Source organism: Lynx rufus, unplaced genomic scaffold (assembly GCF_022079265.1).
Source record: "Lynx rufus isolate CCGP_SWC_20201006 ecotype Redwood Valley unplaced genomic scaffold, mLynRuf1.p SCAF_5, whole genome shotgun sequence".
Classification (NCBI taxonomy): domain Eukaryota; kingdom Metazoa; phylum Chordata; class Mammalia; order Carnivora; family Felidae; genus Lynx; species Lynx rufus.
In genome coordinates this window covers 83,956,562-83,978,946 of record NW_025814867.1, presented here as the reverse complement: position 1 = coordinate 83,978,946, position 22,385 = coordinate 83,956,562, and the positions used below count along the sequence as shown (strand labels likewise).

Genomic DNA, 22,385 nt, shown 5'->3' with positions numbered 1-22,385 from the left:
TGAATATGGTTTGGGTATTAGTTGAGATAAAAAAAATCACTGACCTGGAAAAAATGGAGGCCAGTGAATGAAAAAAGCAGACTGTATAAGAGCATTTACAGTATGGTTTCATTTCGGTTAAAGAAACAACATATATGCAGTAAGTTGTTAATTGTGGTGATCTCTGCGTTGTGGGAATGTCAAGTTTTCATTGGTATTTTTATTTTCTGATCTTTAAAGTGTGCTTGGGGGGTTGCTTGGACAGCTCAGTCAGTTAAACATCTGACCCTTAATTTCGGCTCAGGTCATGATCCCAGGGTTGTGGGATCCAGCCCCACTTCTGTATTAATAAAAGCATAACGCCTCCCAAGACGATGTCACAAATATCTGGCCCAGCATTTAGTGTCCCGAATTACTCTGTATCAGTTGGGTGTGACATCCCAGGATATTAGAAAAAGGTAGATATTCTGGTCTCCTTTATGTCCCACTATTCTCCCAAACAATTTTCCATTCTTACCAAGTTACTCATTTCCCTATTACTTACCCTAATTTCGCCTTTTGCCACATCTGTCCATTTGCTTGAAATTCCTCAGCAGGTTAGGAAGTCCCTTTTCTGTCAGTCAAAACCAGAATCATGCATCATGGCTTGACGGTGACCTCTTACTGAATCGCGAGAAACCTTCCCCGAGGCTGTGCTCAGTTCTGACTGCCAGTTATGGAAATGAATCAAGTTGTCTTGTCACCCTGGGGAATGCTGTTGCTCGGTTGGTGAATCTGGAGCAGTGGCCAGGGAGTCACCCTGTGACATGGTAGCCCCCTTTCTCCGAGCCAAGCATGGGGCTTTCTGCACGTGGCACACACCCTTTCCCAGAGGGCTGAGTTCTCCAGCAGGTGGTCTGCACGGTATGGTGGCACCAATCTGCACAAATAGTGCAACAAAAACCATCTTCTATTTTTCTTTCAAATGATGGAGCTTGAGTGAGGGCCACGTGGGCAGCTTTGAAGTGGAAATAGGCATCTCCGTAGAAGGAATTTATGACCTTAGAGGGGCACCTATGAGGGGAATGCAAGCTGTCACATACTTAGTATCGGGGAAGTTCTTATTGTTACAGTACTTACAGGTATCCAAATTTAGAGGGATTCAGGAGATCATATAATCCAAACCCCTCTCTGACAGATGGAGAAACTGAGGCCCAGAGAGGGAAAAGGGATTGTTGTAGAGGACCGCAGTTCAGACGAGAACCCCATCTCCAAGCCAGTCTTTTTTTTTTTTCCTACACCAGTGGTTGCGAAATTGTGGGCTCTGACCCTTGATGAGAGTTAAACTTATTGCTTTGGGTCCAACAAGCATTGGTGTAATGTCTATAAGCAAAAGTAGAACTCAGTCATTTGAGAGTGTATGGCATTTTTTTTGAAATGTCATATGAGTGTGAAAAAATATATACAACCACTTTAATAATAATTCAAAACCCATATGACCGTTGCCTGAGTCAGAAAATGGAACACCACTAGCCCTCCAGAGATTCTCCTGGGGTCTGCCCTAACAAGGACCCATCTCTATTGTCCCTCCAACCCCCATGCAGAAGTAACCTCTCACGTGGCTTGTATAATTATCATTTTCTTGCCTTTTAAAATGTTTTTTTCTAACTATGTCTGCATCCCATAACAGTATTTTAAAGGTTCAGATGACTGAAATCATACTGATCATCTTCTTTTGTATTTTGCTTCTTCGGCTTATTATATTGGTGAGATGTATCCATGTTGCTGCACAAAACTGTAGTTTATTCATTGTCAGGGTGTCAGAATATAGCATTGTAAGACTTTACTTTTTAAAAAGTTAATTTTGGGGCGCTTGAGTGGCTCAGTCATTTAAGCTTCCGACTTCGGCTAAGGTCATGATTTTACAGTTCGTAGGTTCAAGCCCTGCATTGGGCTCTGTGCTGGCAGCTCAGAGCCTGGAGCCTGCTTCGGATTCTGTGTCTCCTTCTCTCTCTGCCCGTTCCCTGCTCACACTCTGTCTCTTTCTCTCTCTCTCTCTAAAAAATAAATAAATACTTTTTAAAAAGTTAATTTTATTGTTGGTGGACTTTTAGATTGTTTCCAGCTTTGAATTTTCCTTGTTTGTGTCTCTTGGTACACAGGTGCACACGTTTCTGTAGAGAAGATACTTACGTATAGAACTGCTGGATCACACAGTGTGCATATCTTTAACCATACTATGTGATGCCAAAGTGCCTTCCAAAGAGGTCTTGACAATTTCTCTCTCGCCAACAATGTGAAGCAAGGGTTCCTCATTATAAAAACGGGTGGTAATCATTGTTCTCTCACATGCTTTCTGTTCATTTCCACTACATGGAAAGTAGTGACCCTCTCAATGAGAAAGCTAGGTAATATAATGCTTCTAGAATGATTTTTATCTACACAGGCCCTTGTTTAGTCATATATATATATATGTAGATATATATGTATATATGTGTATATATAGATACAATCAATATATTTATATTGATTTTATGTTGTTTGAACAGGTAGAAACGGAGCTGTTCTGGTTGAAAGGGCAGTGTTTTGTGGGGGCGTGTGTGTTAAGTGGGAGGGAGCTCAGAGTACACCTGGGCCCCAGCTCAATGTCTGGCACATGGTGTAATTATTAGTAGGGTTATCTGAAAATGGAACAGCCTTCCCCAGGAAGTAGAGTTTGCTTCATTGGAGGTGTGGGAGTTCCATATTGTGAAAGAAATACAGGATCGGGTCATTTCTGATCTTTTCTAAAATCTTATGGTAAGTGACAAATAATCATACCTGGGGAGAAAGACATATTACAATACTTGGGAATATAATTTATTATCCAGATCAGTTGTCTATTGATCAAAGAGTAGGAGTCCGACTGACTTTGGAAGGAGATCATTGCTTTTCCTAGGCTCTCTTTCTATATGCCTTGGTTTAAGAAGTCTCTTAAGATCTCAGCTTCCTGAGGCACCTAGGTGACTCAGTTGGTTAAGCATCTGACTCTTGATTTCGGCTCAGGTCATGATCTCACGGGTCATGATCTCACAGAGAGTTGGGCTCTGCAATAATAGCACGGAGCCTGCTTGGGATTCTATCTCTCCTTCTCTCTCTGCACCTCTCACCTTCGTGCTCTCTCTCAAAATAAATAAACATTAAAAAAAAAAAAAACCTCAGCTTTCTTCCCTGAAAATATTTGACTGGATGTTTGCTGTGATTCATCAAGTTGTAATAGTCTATGATTACCATTTTTGGCTTTTCTGTTTACCAGTCTAAAAATATTCCAATCTAAGAAATTACAATATAATTGGATCCATTTGTGCACTCAAACAGTATTTGTGGGCCTATCATGTGCTGGGAACTGTTCTACTCTGTGCCAGGGATCCCGCAATGAAAAAGACAGAAGTTCTGCTCTTGTGGAATATTGCCAGGAACAGATCACAAAAAAAAAACTAAATAAAAATATCAAATGGGGATAAAGGGCTTGTGGAGGTTTAAAATAGGATGATGTGCTACAGAGTGATTGGGTGACTTCCTGAGACCATGTGGTCAAGGAAGCCAAAATCTCAATGATAAGGAGGGGCCAGATATGTTGGGGCACCCCTGAGGGTTTAACAATTAACCTTAAGTCTAATCGCCCTCACAATAACAACAGTCTAGTTTTGAATAATGTTTCCAACCACTGCTATTCCATTTCAGTGTCCTAACAGTTTTGTGAGGGAGGCATAAGTGTTCTTAACTTTTAAGTGGGACAGTGATTTCCAGATGATAAAACTAGTAAGTGGCAAAGCCAGGTCTTGACTTCAAGTATTTGGTTCTTCTTACACGTGGCTTTTTCCCCTGCTCTGCCCAGTCTTGGGTGTTTACACTGTTCAGTGAGTAGACTGCCCTGACAGGATGGTAGCCCTACATACAGACCTGTCTGTGCTTTGTCTTACGTCACTCAGGTGTCACCAGAAACATTTTAATTTGAGCACCACACGAGAACCTAGAATATGCCTCTTGCCCAAGATTGCCAGACCAGAAGATTAGGATGTTGCTGGCAGAAACCACCATCTGGTTGCTGGGTGGAGTCCCTCGTGCCTAGTTCCCCTCTCTCTGCAGTTTGAAGCTTGTGAAAACCTGTTTGAGGGGAACCTAAGAACGTGTCTGAGCAGCACCTCAATTATGTCAAATAGCTCAAATGTGAGCAATTAGCAAGAGTTAAGCCCTGTCCCCCATGACACCTGTCAGATGACGATGTCAGACAGCTGAGAAGCAGCCTGGGGGGGGGGGGAGTGTGGTGGGGTGGGGGAGGGGGCCGAGTTAAGTAAGAAGGACCTGACTCTGTTATCTATCAGAAGGCTGACGAAAGGTACATTCTTTAACTTCTTTGAACCTTGCCTTCCTTATTTCTCTCCCACCGCTGAAATTAACTTTGTTATAGAGTTTTGATGATTAAATCAGAATGCGGGGGTGCCTGGGGGGGCTCAGTCTGTGTCCAACTCTTGATTTCAGTTCGGGTCATGATCTCATGGTTTGTGAGTTCCAGCCCTGCACTGGGCTTTTCACTGACAGCGCAGAGACTGCTTGGTATTCTGTCTGTCTCTCTCTCTCCCTCTCTCCATCCCTCCCCTCATGCTCTCTATCAAGATAAATTGAAATAAACTTTAAAAAAAATGTTTAGGGGCGCCTGGGTGGCGCAGTCGGTTAAGCGTCCGACTTCAGCCAGGTCACGATCTCGCGGTCCGTGAGTTCGAGCCCCGCGTCGGGCTCTGGGCTGATGGCTCAGAGCCTGGAGCCTGTTTCCGATTCTGTGTCTCCCTCTCTCTCTGCCCCTCCCCCGTTCATGCTCTGTCTCTCTCTGTCCCAAAAATAAATAAACGTTGAAAAAAAAAATTAAAAAAAAAATGTTTAAAAATCAGAATGTGGAAAAATATATATTTAGGGTGACTGTGACATAATAGAAATTATTTACACAAACTATGTTTTCATGAGCTTCAGCCATGCAAGGTGGACAATTATTGACGGGGCAGGTTGTTACCCACCCTGTCTGCCACTGATGGCTGGAACACTTTGCTTTTCTGCCAGCCAACTGGTGTCACAAAGAGGAGTTTCCACAGCCCAGGCTGGCAGCATCCTGGGCTGAGAAGAAGAAACCCTGATTAGCTGAGGGACACTGATGTCCCACACATGTCTGTTCTTTTTGTTTCCGTAACCAGATTGCTGCCCAGCTAGAAAGGCCATGGACAGCAGCCTCTTCCCCTGACTTGGCCTGAGGACACCCCCTTTTAGGGAAGCCAGGAGAGGTCCACTTGCTGGTTGGGGAGGGGCAAAAATGGAGGTGTAGATTTTAAGTGTTCAGCAACTTTTGGCCACCAGCTAGCTGGAGTGGAATACACATCCCTGATTCCCAAAGTTCCATCCCAAAGTGAATTATCTGGCCTGACATGACTAGGCTAATTGTAACCCCACAGTACACTGACTTGTTACACCTTAAACTAACATCTTGTTCTGAAATATACTCCCTGTTTTCACACTCCGTATCTTTTGCTCAAGGCTGGTTCCTCCACATGGAATGCCTCTTCTCCTACCCTCCTTTCCTGAGTATTGAAATTCCAACAGTTCTCTCCAAGTCCAACCTCAAGGAACAAAGGTCCTGGAATGACTTCTTAATTATCATCTTAGTGGGATCGCCTTACCACTTGAAACTCATGGCATTTTTCTCCCAGTGTTTTTCAGATGGCGCTTAATGTTTTCTGCTCAGAGATATATTTTAATTAATTAATTATTAATTGATTTAATTCATTATCTCCCTTGTCAGCCCCTGGAGGGTGGGGAATTTATACTCAGCAGACCTACTTTACCCATGGCCTTAGACATGGTAGGCAATTTGAGTTGAACTTGAGCAAAGACACTTGAAGGCTTTATGCTGGGAGGTAGCAGCTAAACATTTCTATGATGAGTTCCTCCATTCTGGGGCCTGACACCTAACACAGGAGTCATTCCACTGTGTGCCATAGCAGTTGTGTGAGGTAATGCTTTGGCAAGAGAACTGGGAGTCATTGGCAAGAGAGATGACATTCCAAAACTAGGAATGAGCGAGAAGTGAGATTCCAGAGCTGGGAATGAAATTGACATTCCAGCTGTCTGTCAGAGGACAGTGAATGGCAGCCAGGTCACTTAGATCCCCAAAGGGTCCCCTCAAGGCTCACGCTTGCCATGACTCAATGGATGTCAACATTGTTAATGGAAAATGTGACTCAGCTCTTAAGTAGTGATATCTTTCTTTATTTCTAAAGTCATTTTTTTAGTTAGTATAGTGACATCTCTTTATCTATTTCTAAAATAATTTTTTTTGTAAAGTAATTTCCAAACCTGTGAAATTATCATAGCTCACTCACAGGTAATTGTGCACACACCTTTTGGTCCAGAGCAGGAGCCTGGGCAGCAGATGCCCAAATCAGTTTGTTGTACACACCCCAAGATGTTGGTTTTCCTCTGTGGAAGGTAAGGAGTCCATAAAACTCAGTCTTATCTTTAGCATCTTTTCAACCCCCAGAGACAGACAATAAGATGGAAAAAGAAAAATGAAAGCACTTGTTTATTTTATTTTTTTAATGTTTATTTACTTTTGAGAGAGAGAGAGAGAGAGAGAGAGAGAGGGAGAGAGAGAGAACATGAGCAGGGGAGGAGCAGAGAGAGAGATGGAGACACAATCCAAAGCAGGTTCCAGGTTCCCAGCTGTCAGCACAGAGCCCAATGAGGGGCTCAAACTCACAAACCTTGAGATCATGACCTGAGCCTCAGAAGTTGGGTGCTTAAGGGACTGAGCCACCCAGGTTCCCCTGAAAGCACTTGTTTAGGAAAGCCAGCCTTAGAGATTGATGTGAGTGTAATGCAAGTGAAACTAGTTAACATTTCCTAATGACAAAAGGCAGGGCAGTATCTTGGGGTTGTTTATGATTCCTCCTCTCCCCTCTATGCCCCCCACCATGGAATGGTTTAATTTTTAAAGGGTCAGAGAAGAGGCTACAGTTAAACTTGGGCTAGGAACAAGAAGAGTAAGGGTTCATTACCTTCCAGACCTTCCTTCCTCCTTCCCTCCCTCCCTTCCTTCCTTCCATCCTTCCTTCCTTCCTTCCCTCTTTCCTTTAGCACAATCACTCACTTATTCATCCATTTAGCATGTATTTACTGAGTGCCTACTACAGGCAGATAATGTGCCAGATGCTGGGTAAACCATACTGGAGGAGACAAACTGGAAAGGATCCTAAACTGATAGAACTCAAAATCTTGTGGGAGCTGGAAAGGAGGGAGTTAGAGAAGCAAGCAAAAAATTCCAAGTACACATTGTGAAAATGGTAAAAAAAAAATATAAAGGGTGGGTGAGATCAGGGGCTTATCATTATACAGGACATTAGCTACTGCCCCTCTGAGATGGACACACTTAAAGGAGGCTTAAACAGATGAGGGGTAGCCAGCCATGGGAAGACCCTGAGGCAGGAAAGGGGTCTGTGACTGTGGCTGGCATGGCAGCACAGAATGAGGCGGCGGGAGAGTGGCTCTGTTTGGGGAAGGTGGCAGGTGCTGACCACAAGGGCAATTTGCATTCTCTCTTAGCACCTCAGTTTCCTCATCTGCAAATGGGCTGCTGAGTCCATTGTGGGTCTTGAGTGACCACTTGGCATGAAGTGCAAATCCTTCTTTACCATCGATTTCAGTATCAAAATCCTCTGGCTCTCCTCTGGGTGCTGAGGAGGACATGGTAGGTACTGGGACCTAAAGACCTGTTTAGGTTAGTTAGGTGGGGGGAACTCAAATACCTATGTGGTTTATCAACCTGAGCATTGTTTGAGGCCAGAAAAGTTTTTGCTGTGGATGTTGAGGGGCAACGGTGTCCTCTGCACTGTAGGATGTCAACTGCGTTGTGGGATACTTAACAATGTTTCTGGAATATTCCTGGGCCCAGAAGCTATGTCAGTAACACCTCTCACTCAGTTGAGAGTGACCAAAAAGCTCTCCAGCTATTGCTAAATGTCACCTGGGGACAGAATCACTCCTAGTTGAGAATCACTGGCCTACAGGGTGAGGTTGTAGCTCAGATGAGCAGGCCCAGTAGGAGATGAGAAGTGAATCTGACATATGGTCTCAGTGTTGGGGAAAGGAGAAAACATGGCAGGGACCATGGTCCAAGACCCTCTCATTACTTGTCTATGTTGTGTTGTGTTATCTCAGCCTTTCCATCGGTTCTTTATAATAACGTGATGACCCCATCACCCCAACAAAGCTAGGACCTTGATGATAGTCTACATTGCACAATGTGGCCCCACCTTGCCTCAGTAGGGGTAACCATTGTCCTATATCATGTCTTCATCAATTCCTCACTTCCCTTTCGATGTAACTTTCTTTTATTTAAGTGTATCCCAAAATTACATTTGAATTTCATTGCTTTTAACTTTTTAAAAATGTTCTTTTTATTGATGTAATTGTTTGCACTGACTTTTGTCACTTCCTAGTTATGTCACTGGGAGTCAGCCATACTGTGGGGTGTTGCTGGAGTTGATTTGTCTGAAGTGCTGTGTAAGATCCCATTGTATGAATGTACTGCAGTGCCTTACCCTGTCTCCCACTGGATGGTTTTGGGATAGTTCCTGGGTTATTTGGTGCTCTCCAGCTGATTCTTCCAGTGCTAGGTACAATGTGGGTACAGTGCTATCACAATTTCTGATTTATTAAAAAAAATTTTTTTTCATGTTTGTTTATTTTTGAAGGAAAGAAAGAGCAGGAGCAGGGGAGGGGCAGAGAAAGAGGGAGACACAGAGTCTGAAGCAGGCTCCACGCTCTGAGCTGTCAGCACAGAGCCTGATGCGGGGCTTGAACCCACAGACCGCGAGATCATGACCTGAGCTGAAGTTGGTCACTTAACTGACTGAGCCACCCAGGCGCCCCAATTTCTGATTTATTTTAAAGAAAAGATAGAAGTCAGAATTTTTATGTGAAAGTGACTGGGGGACTAACATAAAGTTTTAAGAAATGCTTACCAGGCTGGCGAGAAACCTGTCGACAGGCCATTCTTCTTGAGCCTCCAGTTTAAGATTTCCGGATTAGGTCAATTCGGGTTGAGAGCATCTCGCTTCAATCTAGAAGTCAAATGAACTTAGAGGAGCCTGGGGAAGTCATTCTTCTGCATGAAAGGGTGTCAAGCAAGAAACTACTGAGGTGAAAACTGGAATAGGGTAGGGTTGGTGGTTGGGATAAGCAGTGATGTAAATTGCATTCATGTAGCATAGTTTGTTGTAGTTGCATGAAAATTACAGTGAAACATTCTCTTCACATCCCAAATTTGGAAATAAGGGAAAAAGATTATCTTAAGGGAGATAAAAAAAAAATCACTTACACTTTCAAATATTTAATGATGCCAGTAAAGAAATGCAAAATTGTCTTAAAGAGAATAAATGGCTCCCAGGCTAATGGGATTTGAGTGTAATTTGATTGAATTAATTAATATGTTCAAAAAAGGCATGTCAGTCAGGGTGGGAGATGGTCAGAGAAGAGTCCTTAGCCCGTTTTAAGCACTATGCTGGCATACGGCTCCCCTGGCGGGACAATCACACTGAAAATGGTGGTGTTGGGAAGAGAACAAAGTCTTAATACCTACCCATATATTCATCTCATCGTGTGACTGTCACATACATCTCATTCTCCCATTCCGACCAATTTCTGGGACCTGGTGAACTTGAATCTTCCTGGAGAGAGGTGTTCTGCTAGCAGTCTCTGGGATTAGAGGGCTTAGAGCCACTCTCAGGACCTGGTGAGCCCCCAGATGATGACATTACCCTACAAGGCTTCTTGAAGTCAGCCAATGTCCTGCTCACATCACCCTCTCGTGTGCATTTCCAGGAGTATTGTCTTCACATCTCTACAATCATTAAGTGCTCACCTAGTGTCAAACCCTAAGTACAAGTACAGAGTATAACCTCTGGAAAGATCAGTCTTGATTCAGCCTTATAAAACCTTGTAGGTCAGGTTTTATCCAGACTGTGGGAACTCCCTGAATCTATTTGGAGAAGATTATTTATATGCATCTGTGTGTATTTTTCTGGGGACAGGGTCTATAGATTTTTAAGGGGTTCTGTTGGCTGAGGTAGTTGAAATCATTGCTTTGGGGAGCATAAGTTTGACTTTTTGAGTATAGGGGTTCTGCAGGGAAGAAGATCTGGACACTTGGAAGCCAAAGTTTAAGCCCGTAGGAATGCAAAAGACCTAGATCTTCAGGGACAGAGAGAACAGAAGAATCTGTGGGTAGAAAGGGAGAGGAAGAAAGGGACAATGTGCTATTTCATAATGCATCTTGACTGCCATGAGTGTAATAGTCTTTTGACATTTTCTCAATATTCTTTTTTTTTTTTTTTTTGGCTGATTGATTCCCTTTGTAGGAGGTAAGGGTGGGGGAGTGCAGAGTGGCAGGGATGGTTCCCTCAAGGATTTTCAGGGACATGGAAGGCACTCCATGGCATAGGAAATAAACCGCTACGGGATCATAAAAAACAGTACCATGCTAATTTTTGCATTTTTTAAGCCAGTATCTGTTAATGTCCCTTTAATGTAATTTGCAGTCAGTACAACTCAAGTCAGTACAATTCAACTCACTTTATTTTTTTTCAATATATGAATTTATTGTCAAATTGGTTTCCATACAACACCCAGTGCTCATCCCAAAAGGTGCCCTCCTCAATACCCATCACCCACCCTCCCCTCCCTCCCACCCTTAAACTCACTTTAGTAAGCAATAATTGAACACTCCTTGTCCACATTATTCCAGTCTTTCTACTACCAATGGATTATTGGCCATGAGCTATGAACTGATCTTGTAGTGTCCACAGAACTGAGAGCAGGTAAGCTTTTAAAGCAATGCTCTAGGGGTACCTGGGTGGCTCAGTCAGTTGAGCATCTGACTCCTGATTTCCGCTCATGTCATGATTCCAGGATCATGGGATCGAACCCCATATTGGGCTCTGTGCTGATAGTATGGAGCTTCCTTTGGATTCTCTCTCTCTCTCTCTCTCTCTCTCTCTCTCTCTCTCTCTCTTTCTCTCTCTCCCTCTACCACTTTTTCCTGCTTGCACGCTCTCTCTCTCAAGTAAAAAAATAAACAAAAATAAAGCAACACTCTGGTATAACTAGGGGATGCTCACCTGGCCTGACTGTCTACTTCTGTTCTGCTGTTCCAGTGTTCTTATTAATAGCACCCAATTCAGAGGACAATTTATATAGTCATCCCTCTATATAACCCTTTTATTGCTCTAACCTTGTTTGTTCTTATCATTTATGTGACTCTCTTCCCATTAAGCTAATGACCTCCTTGGTAGTAGAATCATTGTCTTTTTTTTTTTTTTACATTTTTTTTTTTTACATTTTATTTTTGAGAGAGAGAGACAGAGCACAAGTGGGGGAGGGGCAGAGAGAGAGGGAGACACAGAATCAGAAGCAGGCTCCAGGCTCTGAGCTGTCAGCACAGAGCCCGATGTGGGGCTCAAACCAACGAACCGTGAGATCATGACCTGAGCCGAAGTCAGTTGCTTAACTGACTGAGCCACCCAGGCGCCCGTAGAGTCATTGTCTTATTCATCTCTGTGTGTAGCACATGTCTGCTCTTTGGTGGACCCTTAAAAATTATTTATTTAAATTGAACTGAAATTCAAGACAGAGTGAAAAAGGTCCTTAGAATGGCAATGACCAACTTACATTATCCTCCCATGCTGCAAAGGTCTAGACTGGAGGTCTAGTTTTGAGTTACTGATGAACTTTACCGCTTTGAGAAACTTATTTTGTCTTCTTTTTCAACTAAATGGGAGAGTAGGTGGAAAGTGCTTTGTGATGGACTTTGAAGTACTCAGAAAATATTAGCTGCTGCCATTGTTACCAATAATAGTTGCTAATAATATCTATTACATATAATAACTTTAAACTTCAGTTTTCTTAGCTGGAAATTGAAGATAATAATTCCTGCTTACATTATTTTGATAACGAACATGAATTTACTTTGGAAACTATAGAGGGCTCTCATTGCATAGCCTGTAAAAAAATGCATGCTAACAGGGAGATTTGTGCTTCTAGAATTGCCATAACTCAGACATATTACATGGAGGGGGTAGCTCAATTGACTGACAATATAAAGAAGCTTTTAAATATAGCCTTCATAAAATATGATACAATTTCTCGGTCATTGGGTAGAAAGTTGACCTATTCCAAAGTATAGGAACATAAAAAAGTACATGGGAAAATTAGATGGGATGGACTTAGGACAGGTATGGGATTTAGGATTGGGATCCTGCTCAGTGTGAGCTCAAAGAAGCATTGCTTCAGGAATCATGAGGGGACAGAACGATTCCAGACTTGGCAGTTGGAGAGCAAAAGCTGGAGTTTGGGACAAAAGAGGATTCATATCAAGATAGACATTCTAGTTTGCAAAATCAGCCAAGAGCTTATGTTTCTGAGTTAATGTGAATGTTTCATCAAAGGCATGCCAAATGTGGACAATACCTAAGGCAGTCAGCCAGCACCTGCATTCACTGCTTGCTAATAAGAGGAAGGCACCCAAAAATTACACATGAAAGCAGCTTTCAGCCAACGATCTGATAATGCAATCTTTTCTGATAATGCAATCTCTATCAGGTGAGTCAGAGAAGATGGCTGATTTAAAATTGCAAGTTCCAGCACCCTTGTTATCCTAACAGGCAATCCGAGCAGGGGCAGAGCCATTGACACTAGGAATCCTTAGATCTAAATGCCAATAGACTAAGGGGTAGAATTTCGGGTCTACTTCTGGGCAGATGGTCAGATGGTAGCAGCAGCAGCAGCAGCATAAGCAGCAGCAGCGGTAAATGCTTACATAAGCACTTACCCCTAGTAACCCATTTAATTTTCACCACAGCCCTGGGAAGTGGGTATGATCACCGCCCCCATCTTACGGATGGCAAACTGAGGAACACAGAGGTTAAATAACTTGCTCAAGGTCACACCGAGTAAGTGGCAGAGTTAGGCTTTGAATCCAACGTGCCTTGGTCCAGAGAATGTGCTGCTAACCAAGATGCTCGACACTTTTGGCCATCATAATCAGCGCAAAGTATACCTATGACTTTGTGTGATGTAACTGTGGGACTGAGGCCATAAACTTCAGATGGTTGGTTTTCCATTCTGTCCCAGGCTCTACTTGAAAGGAGGAAGTTTGTCCAGATTATAACTTTATTAGAGGTATAAGACTCTTGTTCATATTTGTATCATCCGGGGCCTCATATCCCCTCCCAGCTCATGGCAAGAGCTCAATAACCCATGTTGTTTCTATGGATTTTCCCCGACTCTGTAAAATTCTTTTTGCTACTGAATAAGAGAGGAGGGTGGTAATGCACAGCTCCACCCCAAACACCTGACAGCCACTTGACACTTAGTTATTCCTCCTCTTGTGGGTCAAACACTTTGATCACATCCCGACACTATACTCAAGGCTCATTTCTGTCCTGCCCATGGAGTTGCTGGTCCCAGCCAAGGGAATCATCCGTTGCTGCGGTCATCTGGTCCTCCTGTCACAAGGCTCATGGTCATGCCTGTCAAGGCTGTGGATCAGACCTGGGTTTGAATCTTGGAAGCAGAACTTCCTAGCTCGGTGGCCTTGGCCAGGTCTTTCTGAGCTCAGCCTCATCATTTATGAATGAGGGTAATCTTATCCCATTCAGGGGCCGCTGGCAAGACTTAAACAAGATAACATATCATCTAGCATTGTGCGTGACACAGGGTAGTCAGGTGCTCAAATTATAGAAAGGGAGTTTCACAGTTTGATGGCGACTTCCTGGAGGCTTGTGATCCTGTGTTCCTTTGTCAGGGATCCTTCTCCATGTTCTCAGTCTCTCCTCAACTACTTCAGTCTCTGCCCCAGTTTTATACCAAAATCCCAATTGGTTCATTTGCTGTTTATTGTGCGTAACCAATATTTGGGCTCACTTTGGTTCTTCCCCAGGAGCTATTTGGCTACCGGACTCAAGGCTGCCGGAAAACCCTCTGTCTTGCTGGATCCATCTTCTCATTTGGGATCCTCCCCTTGGTGTTTTACTGGAGACCTGCTTGGCACGTGTGGGCAAACTGCATCCCGTGTTCCTTGCAAGAGGCAGATGTCGTGTTGCTGAGGACAACAGTAAGTGTGTATCTGGCTTTGTACTTGGCGGCCCTTTCTTTTCCTGGACATCTCGTTACAGGATGGCTGTGAGGAGATGTGCACACGGCAGGTTCCATCACAGCCTTGCGTTTTATTTACCAAGAACTCAATAATTTATGTATGGTGGGATCTCATTAAAAAGGCCGACTTCACAGGGCATTCCTTTTAAACTTGTGAGTTTTATGAATATTACAGCCTGAATAACCATCTTAATAGGTACAAACAATGGGTAATGTGAGGTAGCTGAGTAGGCTACACACTGCAAAATTCACATGGCTCCTTTCCCCTGTCCTGATGTGTCATACCTATCCTAGTCCCCCTGGAACAACTCTGCAGGAAGGGACCAGGAGACGTGGGGAGGAGCCATGGTCATGTCGCATCCTGCAGATATGCTCGGGTAAAAAATGCAACCATCTTGTCCTGAGCTCATTGTCTCTCTCTGCTAATTCAAGGTCCTGGTATTAGGTGAGTTTCCCTGAATTTGCTCAGCTAACAATTCCTCCTGGCACTCATTACACTTAGGCAACGTGTGTCATTCCTGTTCCTGCTGGACTGTCAGCTTCACAAGGGAAGAGATCATTTCCAGCTTGCCACCCGCTGCATCCTGAATTCCTGCATGTGGTAGGGATTCCATAAAGATGTGGTAGCTGACAAGCGGAAGTAGATATTCCTATTGGTGGGAGTCAAAGTATAGTCTCACAGAGGACACTGTGCTGACTTTTCTGGCTGACTTTTAGTGAGTGTTTCTAACAATGCATCAACCTAAATGACCCAGAATGACAACAAAATTCTTGATAAGGCAACTTCTGCTGGGCTGTTAACTTTTGTATAGATATAGATATAGATATAGATATAGATATAGATAGATAAATACTCTATTTAATGCAGCAAGAGGAGAGGATAGCAGTGAGTCTTATAACCACAATACAGGTGATAGCTGAGGTACCGCCACCCAAGTTCCACTCTGGTTATCAGGGGGCAATGATCTTGCAGAAGTGGAAACAACCTCAGACACAGAAAAGCTTTCTGCCTTTCTGAGTGCACCACCAGACTGTTCAGATGTGAGAATGTCTGGTTGGCTGAGCTGCAGCCTCTGAGCTTGCTGGCAGAGTCAAGGCACAAATAGGAATGGGAGGAAATGAGCAAGAAAATGTCAAGGGAAGGGAGGAAAATGAAAGAAACGGAGAGTACGGTTGGTAAAAGGAAAATGAAGGAGGAGAAAAGAGAAAGAAAGATCTAGTAAGAATGTTAGAAATAAAAATAAGTGTCAGGCCGTCTGGGTGGCTCAGTCAGTTGAGCATCTAACTCTTGATTTTGGCTCAGGTCATGATCCCAACGTTATGGGCTCGATCATAACCTGAGACAAAATCAAGGGTCAGATGCTTAACCTACTAAGCCACCAGGCACCCCTCTCTCTCTTTAAAATAAAACTAAAGGAGTGCCTGGGTGGCTCAGTCGGTTGAGTGTCCAACTTTGGCTCAGGTCATGATCTCACGGTTCGTGGGTTTGAGCCCCGGCGTCGGGCTCTGGGCTGACAGCTCAGAGCCTGGAGCCTACTTCGGATTCTGTGTCTCCCTCTCTCTCTGCCCCTCCCCCACTCATGTTCTGTCTCTCTCTGCCTCTCAAAAATAAAGAAACGTAATAAAAAAATTTTTTTTAATAAAATAAAATTAAAAATTAAAAAAAAAAATCAAGTGTCAACCAGCAGGTAATGATGCAGTTTGGGATTTGGAGTCAAGGCGTTTGACCTCTAGTCCTAGCACCTTGGATGTGTTACACCTCAGATGTGTTACCTAACCTTTCAGGACCTCAATTTCTCCACTTGTGAAATAGGCTTAGTGAAAGTACTTGTTCTTTCCTGAGTTGGTGTGAGGAGGAAGTGAGATTATGTATGTAAAAGCCCTTTGCAAACTATAAAATACATGATCAGACCATTTTGATTATGTGTGTGTATTATTGCTGAAGCAGCTCCGAGAGCTTGCTGTACAGAAGAGCATGCTACAGGCAGGTGCCACATGTAAGCTGCCCTGCTTCTCTGGATGCTGTGTCCTCCCCTTATTGGCAAGGAGCATTCCTTTCCAGGACAGGAAACTTGGGGAACAGGTCCAGTGCCTGGGAATCCTCAATATTCATCCATGCTCAATAACGTCACCTTTCCTGGTTGCATGTGATCCACTTCATAACTGGATATATATTGGAAAAATTTTACAAAGCTCTGGTGCCTTAGGGAGCTGTGTGCCCTCCCCCTCCTCCTCTTCCTTTGTCTCTTTCAAAGCCTTTTAAACCCCTCCCCCATTCAACTGCCCTCCACAACTAATCAAAGCCGTGGAAACCAGCTTCAATCTTGCCTTTTTCATCTTGATTTCAACTTTAATTTTTAATTACCTCCTCTTATGTGTCATTTTAAATGGATTTGCTGTGCGAGAGACTCTCCAAATAAATGAGGTTCTAAATTAGTCTTTATGTAATTAGACAAGAACTCAATTATATCAAACATTCTTACTATTTGAGCCTTAGATAAAAATGAGCTTTGGGCACCAATAGTTTATAAGTGTGCAGCTAGGTTATTTGCATTAAAATGACACCTTAAACATTTTTACTTGAATTGTATTACTATAGCTGGACCGTAAGGACTTCGCATTAAGGACGACTAAGAAGACTCCTACCTGAAAATGTGTTGTATATTTATTTTCCATGTTATTAAAAAATCAGTACTTGGTATTTATCATCAATCTCACACTGGTAAGATTACAGATCATTATCACAGATACTGATTAGGTAGTCATTTCTTAACATTAAAAAAAAAGAGGGGGGACGTGATGTACTGACTGAAAGTCCTTGGCACTCAGTTTATTTCCAGTTCCCCATCTCTTATTAAGCACGTCTAAGGGTGAGATTTTTCCAAAAAGGTAAGAGTAATTGCACTTTTATTTTATAATTTAAAACTGGCATTTTATTCATTATTCATCTACTTCTGAATTTTAACCAATATCTGTAGGGTTACCACATTTCTATGCAAATATCATAATTTACATTCATTGGTGTTTTGAATTCAGATGCTCCTGATGATTTCCATAGTTTTCATCTTTGTTATAATTACAGATGTAGTTTTTTCCTTTGTCACATGTTGTCAAAGACTCATAATGTGCAGAGGAGAACGTGATGATTGGTTACTAGGCTGAGTCAGGGTGTTGTAAATGGGGAGCATTTTCCCTTCAGTTCCCTCTAAAGATGTCAGGGCTAGGGGCTTTAGTTAGAAAACTGAGAAATTCTGCAAATCAGCCACGCAAATGCATCCCACGTCCCACCAGCCTGCCAGGATGCCCATCAGCTCCCAGTGCTTGTGTTCTCATGTTCTGGATCCCTTCCTCATCTCTCCCTCCTCCTGTGTAGCCTTGTCTCTCCAAGCCCATGTGCTTCACATCAACACCATTTTCTAAGGGAGCCAGACACATTTTGTTTATGCTTTTACTCGGAACATTTCTTCTGATATTCTCTATCCTCTTCATTCATTCAATTATTCATTCATTCAGTAAACACTTCCTGAGAACCAATCATGTGCCAGACATTGTTACAGGTACTGGGAATACAGCTATGAGCAAAGCAAGTGGGACTCCACGTCCTGTAAAGTGACATTCTGGTGAGGAGTCAACTCATACATGCATGCACACATACACACACACACACATGCACTCACACACACATGCACTTTCTATAGAGTATAGAAAGTAGGTGTTCTACCTCTATTTATTAAAATCTACTCATTCCTCAGCCATCTACCACCTTTTCCATCGTTGATCTATTCTCTGCCTCAATTCTGGAGGGAATTAATTACCTTTCTTTCATTCTCTTTTAGCTCCATATTTTCACCTCAGGCTGCTATAATGCTTTTTGCAATCTGCCTTGTATTAAAATGCTATTCATTTCACATTTTATAAAACAGCATCTCACTGACAATTTCATAGAATTCCCATAACGACTCTGGGAAATGGGCATTATCATCTATCTCTATTTTACAGATGAGGGTATAGAGACCACCTTTGCAGGCTATTAAGCCTAGTAAATCTCCGTCGGGCTTTCCCTCTCTCCTTCTCTCCCTCCCTCCCTCCTTCATAAATTTGATGAGCACAGGTTGTATGCCAGCCACAGTGGTAGCTCATGGACAGTGGGTGGGATATAATAATTAGTAAAATCAGAGTTCTTGACCTCATGAAATTCATTAGATCACTACACAAATAAATGCAAACATCCAACTGCTAGAAGTGCTACTTAGGAAAGTAGGAATCCTACTACATGGTCATAGTAGGATTATAAAATAGGGTTCTGACCAAGTCAAGAAAGCCTGACGTCTTTCTTGAGATCCAAAGGATGATGGGTCAAAAGGTGATGGTGGCTGGTAGGGAGGGACACATGGGAAATGGTCCAGGAAAAAGGAATAGTGTGGACAAAGCACTTGTACCTGTCTTCTGACCCTCTAAACCCAGAATTTTTTCCCACCATGCTGCATTCGTTTTTTTAATAGTTTTTGCTTTTATTAGATTATAGGCTTTTAGAAGGCAGTAACTGTGGCTTACTTTCCATTCCCCACAATATCTAGAACATAGTTGCAGCAGGTACTCAATATTTATTTGATTTGATTAAATGAATTGAATTTAATCTGTAATGAATGCTCTTATGATTTCTACCAGCACCTTCTTACACAGATGTTAAAGCGAAAGGTTCATGGTTGAGAAAGTAAGAGAAGATAGTATTATGTTTCTTTCAGGTACACATTCTGCTTCTGAGTCTTATTCCCCCAGCTCCCATTTCAATGGTTTTTCCTTAGACATTTGGCCAGAAAGCCCTGAGATTCTGTGGGCTTTCCTATCAAAAATGATTCTTTTTTTTTTTAATGTTTATTTATTTATTTTGAGAGAGCAGTTGAGGGAGTGGCAGAGAGAGAGAGAGAGAGAGAGAGAGAGAGAGAGAGAATACCAAACAGCTCTTCACTGTGAGCACATGAGATCATGACCTGAGCCAAAACTGAGTCAGACACTTAACTGACTGAGCCACCCTGGTGCCCCTCAGAAATGATTCTGTCATGACAAATAGTTTTTAAGCCGTTATCCTTCATAACACAGGGCTTTTTATTTACTTACTTATTTTTTTTAGTGTACTCTTTAATCCTCATCACCTGTTTCACCCATTCCCCTCACACCTCCCCCTCTGGTAACCATCAGTTTGTTCTCTATAGTTAAAAGTCTATTTCTTTGTTTGTCTCTCTCTTTCCACCTTTGCTTGTGTTTTTTTGTTGTTTGTTTCTTAAATTCCACATGCATGAAATCATATGGTATTTGTCTTTCTTTGACTTATTTCACTTAATATTGTACTCTCTAGTTCAACCCATGGTTTGCAAGTGGCAAGATTTCATTCTTTTTTATGGCTGAATAATATTCCATTGTGTAATATACCACATCTTCTTTATCCATTCATCAATCAATGGGCACTTGGGCTGCTTCCATAATTTGGCTATTGGAAATAATGCTGCAATAAACTTAGGGATACATATATTCTTTTGAACTCATTTTTTGCATCTTTTTCCAGCCAATAGTGGAATTACTGGATCATAGGGTAGTTCTATTTTTAATTTTTTGAAGAATCTCCATACTATTTTCCACAGTGGCTGTACCAGTTTGCATTCCCACCAACAGCATACGAGGGTTCCCCTTCCACCACATCCTCACCAACACCTGTTGTTTCTTGTGTTTTTAATTTTAGCCATTCTGACAGGTATGAGGTGGTATCCCATTGCTGTTTTGATTTGCATTTCCCTGATGATGAGTGATGATGAGCATCTTTTCATGTGTCTATTTTCTATCTGGATGTCTTCTTTGAAGAAATGTCTGTTCATGTATTCTGCCCATTTTTATTTTTTATTTTTTTATTTTTTAAAAATATTTTAGGGGCGCCTGGGTGGCGCAGTCGGTTAAGCGTCCGACTTCAGCCAGGTCACGATCTCATGGTCCGTGAGTTCGAGCCCCGCGTCAGGCTCTGGGCTGATGGCTCAGAGCCTGGAGCCTGTTTCCGATTCTGTGTCTCCCTCTCTCTCTGCCCCTCCCCCATTCATGCTCTGTCTCTCTCTGTCCCCAAAATAAATAAACATTAAAAAAAAAAATTTAAAAAATATTTTATTATTTTTGGGAGAGCGCAAGTGGGGAAGGGGCAGAGAGAGGGGGACAGAGGATCCAAAGTGGGCTCTGTGCTTACAGGCTGACACCAGTGAGCCTGATGTGGGGCTTGAACTCATGAGCTGCGAGATTATGACCTGAGCGGAAGTCGGGTGCTCAACCACTGAGCCACCCAGGTGCCCCTATTCTGCCCATTTTTAAATTGGATTATTTGTTTTTTAGGTGTTGAGTTGTACCAGTTCTTTATATATTTTGGCATGTTTTCTTTAATGGTTGTTTTATTTTTAAGAGAGAGAGAGAGAGAAAGGGTGAGTGGGGGAGAGGCAGAGAGAGAGGCAGACACAGAATCTGAAGCAGGCCCCAGGCTTTGAGCTATTTGCACAGATCCCAATGCAGGGGCTTGAACCCACAAACCACGAGATCCTGACCTGAGCTGAAGTTGGACACTTAACAGACTGAGCCACCCAGGCACCCCTATATATTTTGGATACTAACCCTTTATTGGATATGTCACTTGCAAATATCTTCTCCCATTCAGTAGTTTTGCTGATTATTTCCTTTGCTGTGCAGAAGCTTTTTATTTTGACATAGTCCTAATAGTTTATTTCTGCTTTTATTTCTCTTGCCTCAGGAGACATATCTAGAAAAAATGTTGCTACAGTTGATGTCAGAGAAATTGCTGCCTATGCTCTCTTCTAGGATTTTTATGGTATCGGGTCTCACATTTAGGTCCTCAATCCATTTTGAGTTTATTTTTGTGTATGGTGTAAGAAAGTGGTCCAGTTTCCTTCTTTTGCGTGTTGCTCTCCAGTTTTGCCAGCACCATTTGAGAGACGGTCTTACTCATTGCATATTCTTTCTTCCTTTGTCGAAGATTAATTGGCCATATAATTGTGGGTTTATTTCTGGGTTTTCTATTCTGTTCCATTCATCTCTGTGTCTATTTTTTGTGCCAGTACCATACTGTTTTGATTACTAACACAGGACCATTTGTATTGTAATTTACAGTTGCATATATGTTGCCTCATTTGGTCTATTCTGGTAGAGATCATTTTTTCCCCATTTACAGATAGAAGCATAGAGAAGTTCAGGGAAGAGCTCAGGGTCCCATAGCTGTAAGCAGTGAAAGAAAAACTTCTATTGAGAACAGAGTTGGAGTTGGAACTGGAGATTTTTTTATCTCCTGGCTAGTGAGAAGACTCCACAGAGGCAGTAGTATAAAACAGTTGAAGAGTAGAGTCTGGAGCCTGACTGCCTGGGTCTCATTCCCAGTGTTGCTCTTGACCTACTTTGAGCAATGTATTAGCTCAGGCTGCCATAATAGCACACCACAGACTGGGTGCCTTAAACAACAGAAAGTTATTTTCTCACAGTTCTGGAAGCTGGAAGTTCAAGATCAAGTTGCTGGCAGGGTTAGTATCTGGTGAGATCTTTGTTCCTGGCTTGCACATGGCCGGCTGCCTTCTCTCTGTTCTCACGTGGCAGACAGAGCTGTCCGGTGTCCTCCTCTTCTTATGAGGGCGCCAGCCCTATGGGATTAGGACTTCACTCTTATGACCTCACTTAACCTAGATTACTTCCTAAAAGCCCTATCTCCAAATGCAGTCACACGGCGGGGGGGGGAGGGGGCTAGGGCTTCAACATATGGAATCAGTCCATATTGGGCGAGTTACTTACCCTCTACTCTGCCTCCACTTCCTCTTCCTCATATGTTAAGAGTGGCTAACAATAGTATCTGCCTCATTACCATGAGAAATCAATGAGAAATACATGTAAAGTGCCGTGATGAATCTGTGCCTGGCATGGAGTCATTTCCTGGACATTGGTTACTACACACTTTTTAAAACCAACTTTAACTTTTTGTTACTTTTTGCTACACGCTGCATCTCCAGATATTTCAGATGATGAGCCAGCTAACTCACTACTCCCTCTTCCCTGAGAAAATGATCGTAAAAACAAAGCACTCAGTCTTTCCAAAAACGTATGCTGAATTGTTCAGGATATTGACATAGATATAGACACAGCCTTTGCTGTGTCATATAACT

General features: G+C 42.6%; 1 protein-coding gene across 1 annotated transcript in view; it reads left to right on the top strand.

Moving 5' to 3' along the window:
* Positions 1 to 22,385, top strand: part of ATP13A4 (ATPase 13A4) — a 127,624-nt gene that overhangs the window by 19,774 nt on the left and 85,465 nt on the right. Inside the window, exon 2 of the mRNA XM_047099516.1 lies at positions 13,979 to 14,152. Coding sequence (XP_046955472.1) covers positions 13,979 to 14,152 — 174 coding nt within the window. The remainder of the gene's footprint in view (positions 1 to 13,978; positions 14,153 to 22,385) is intronic.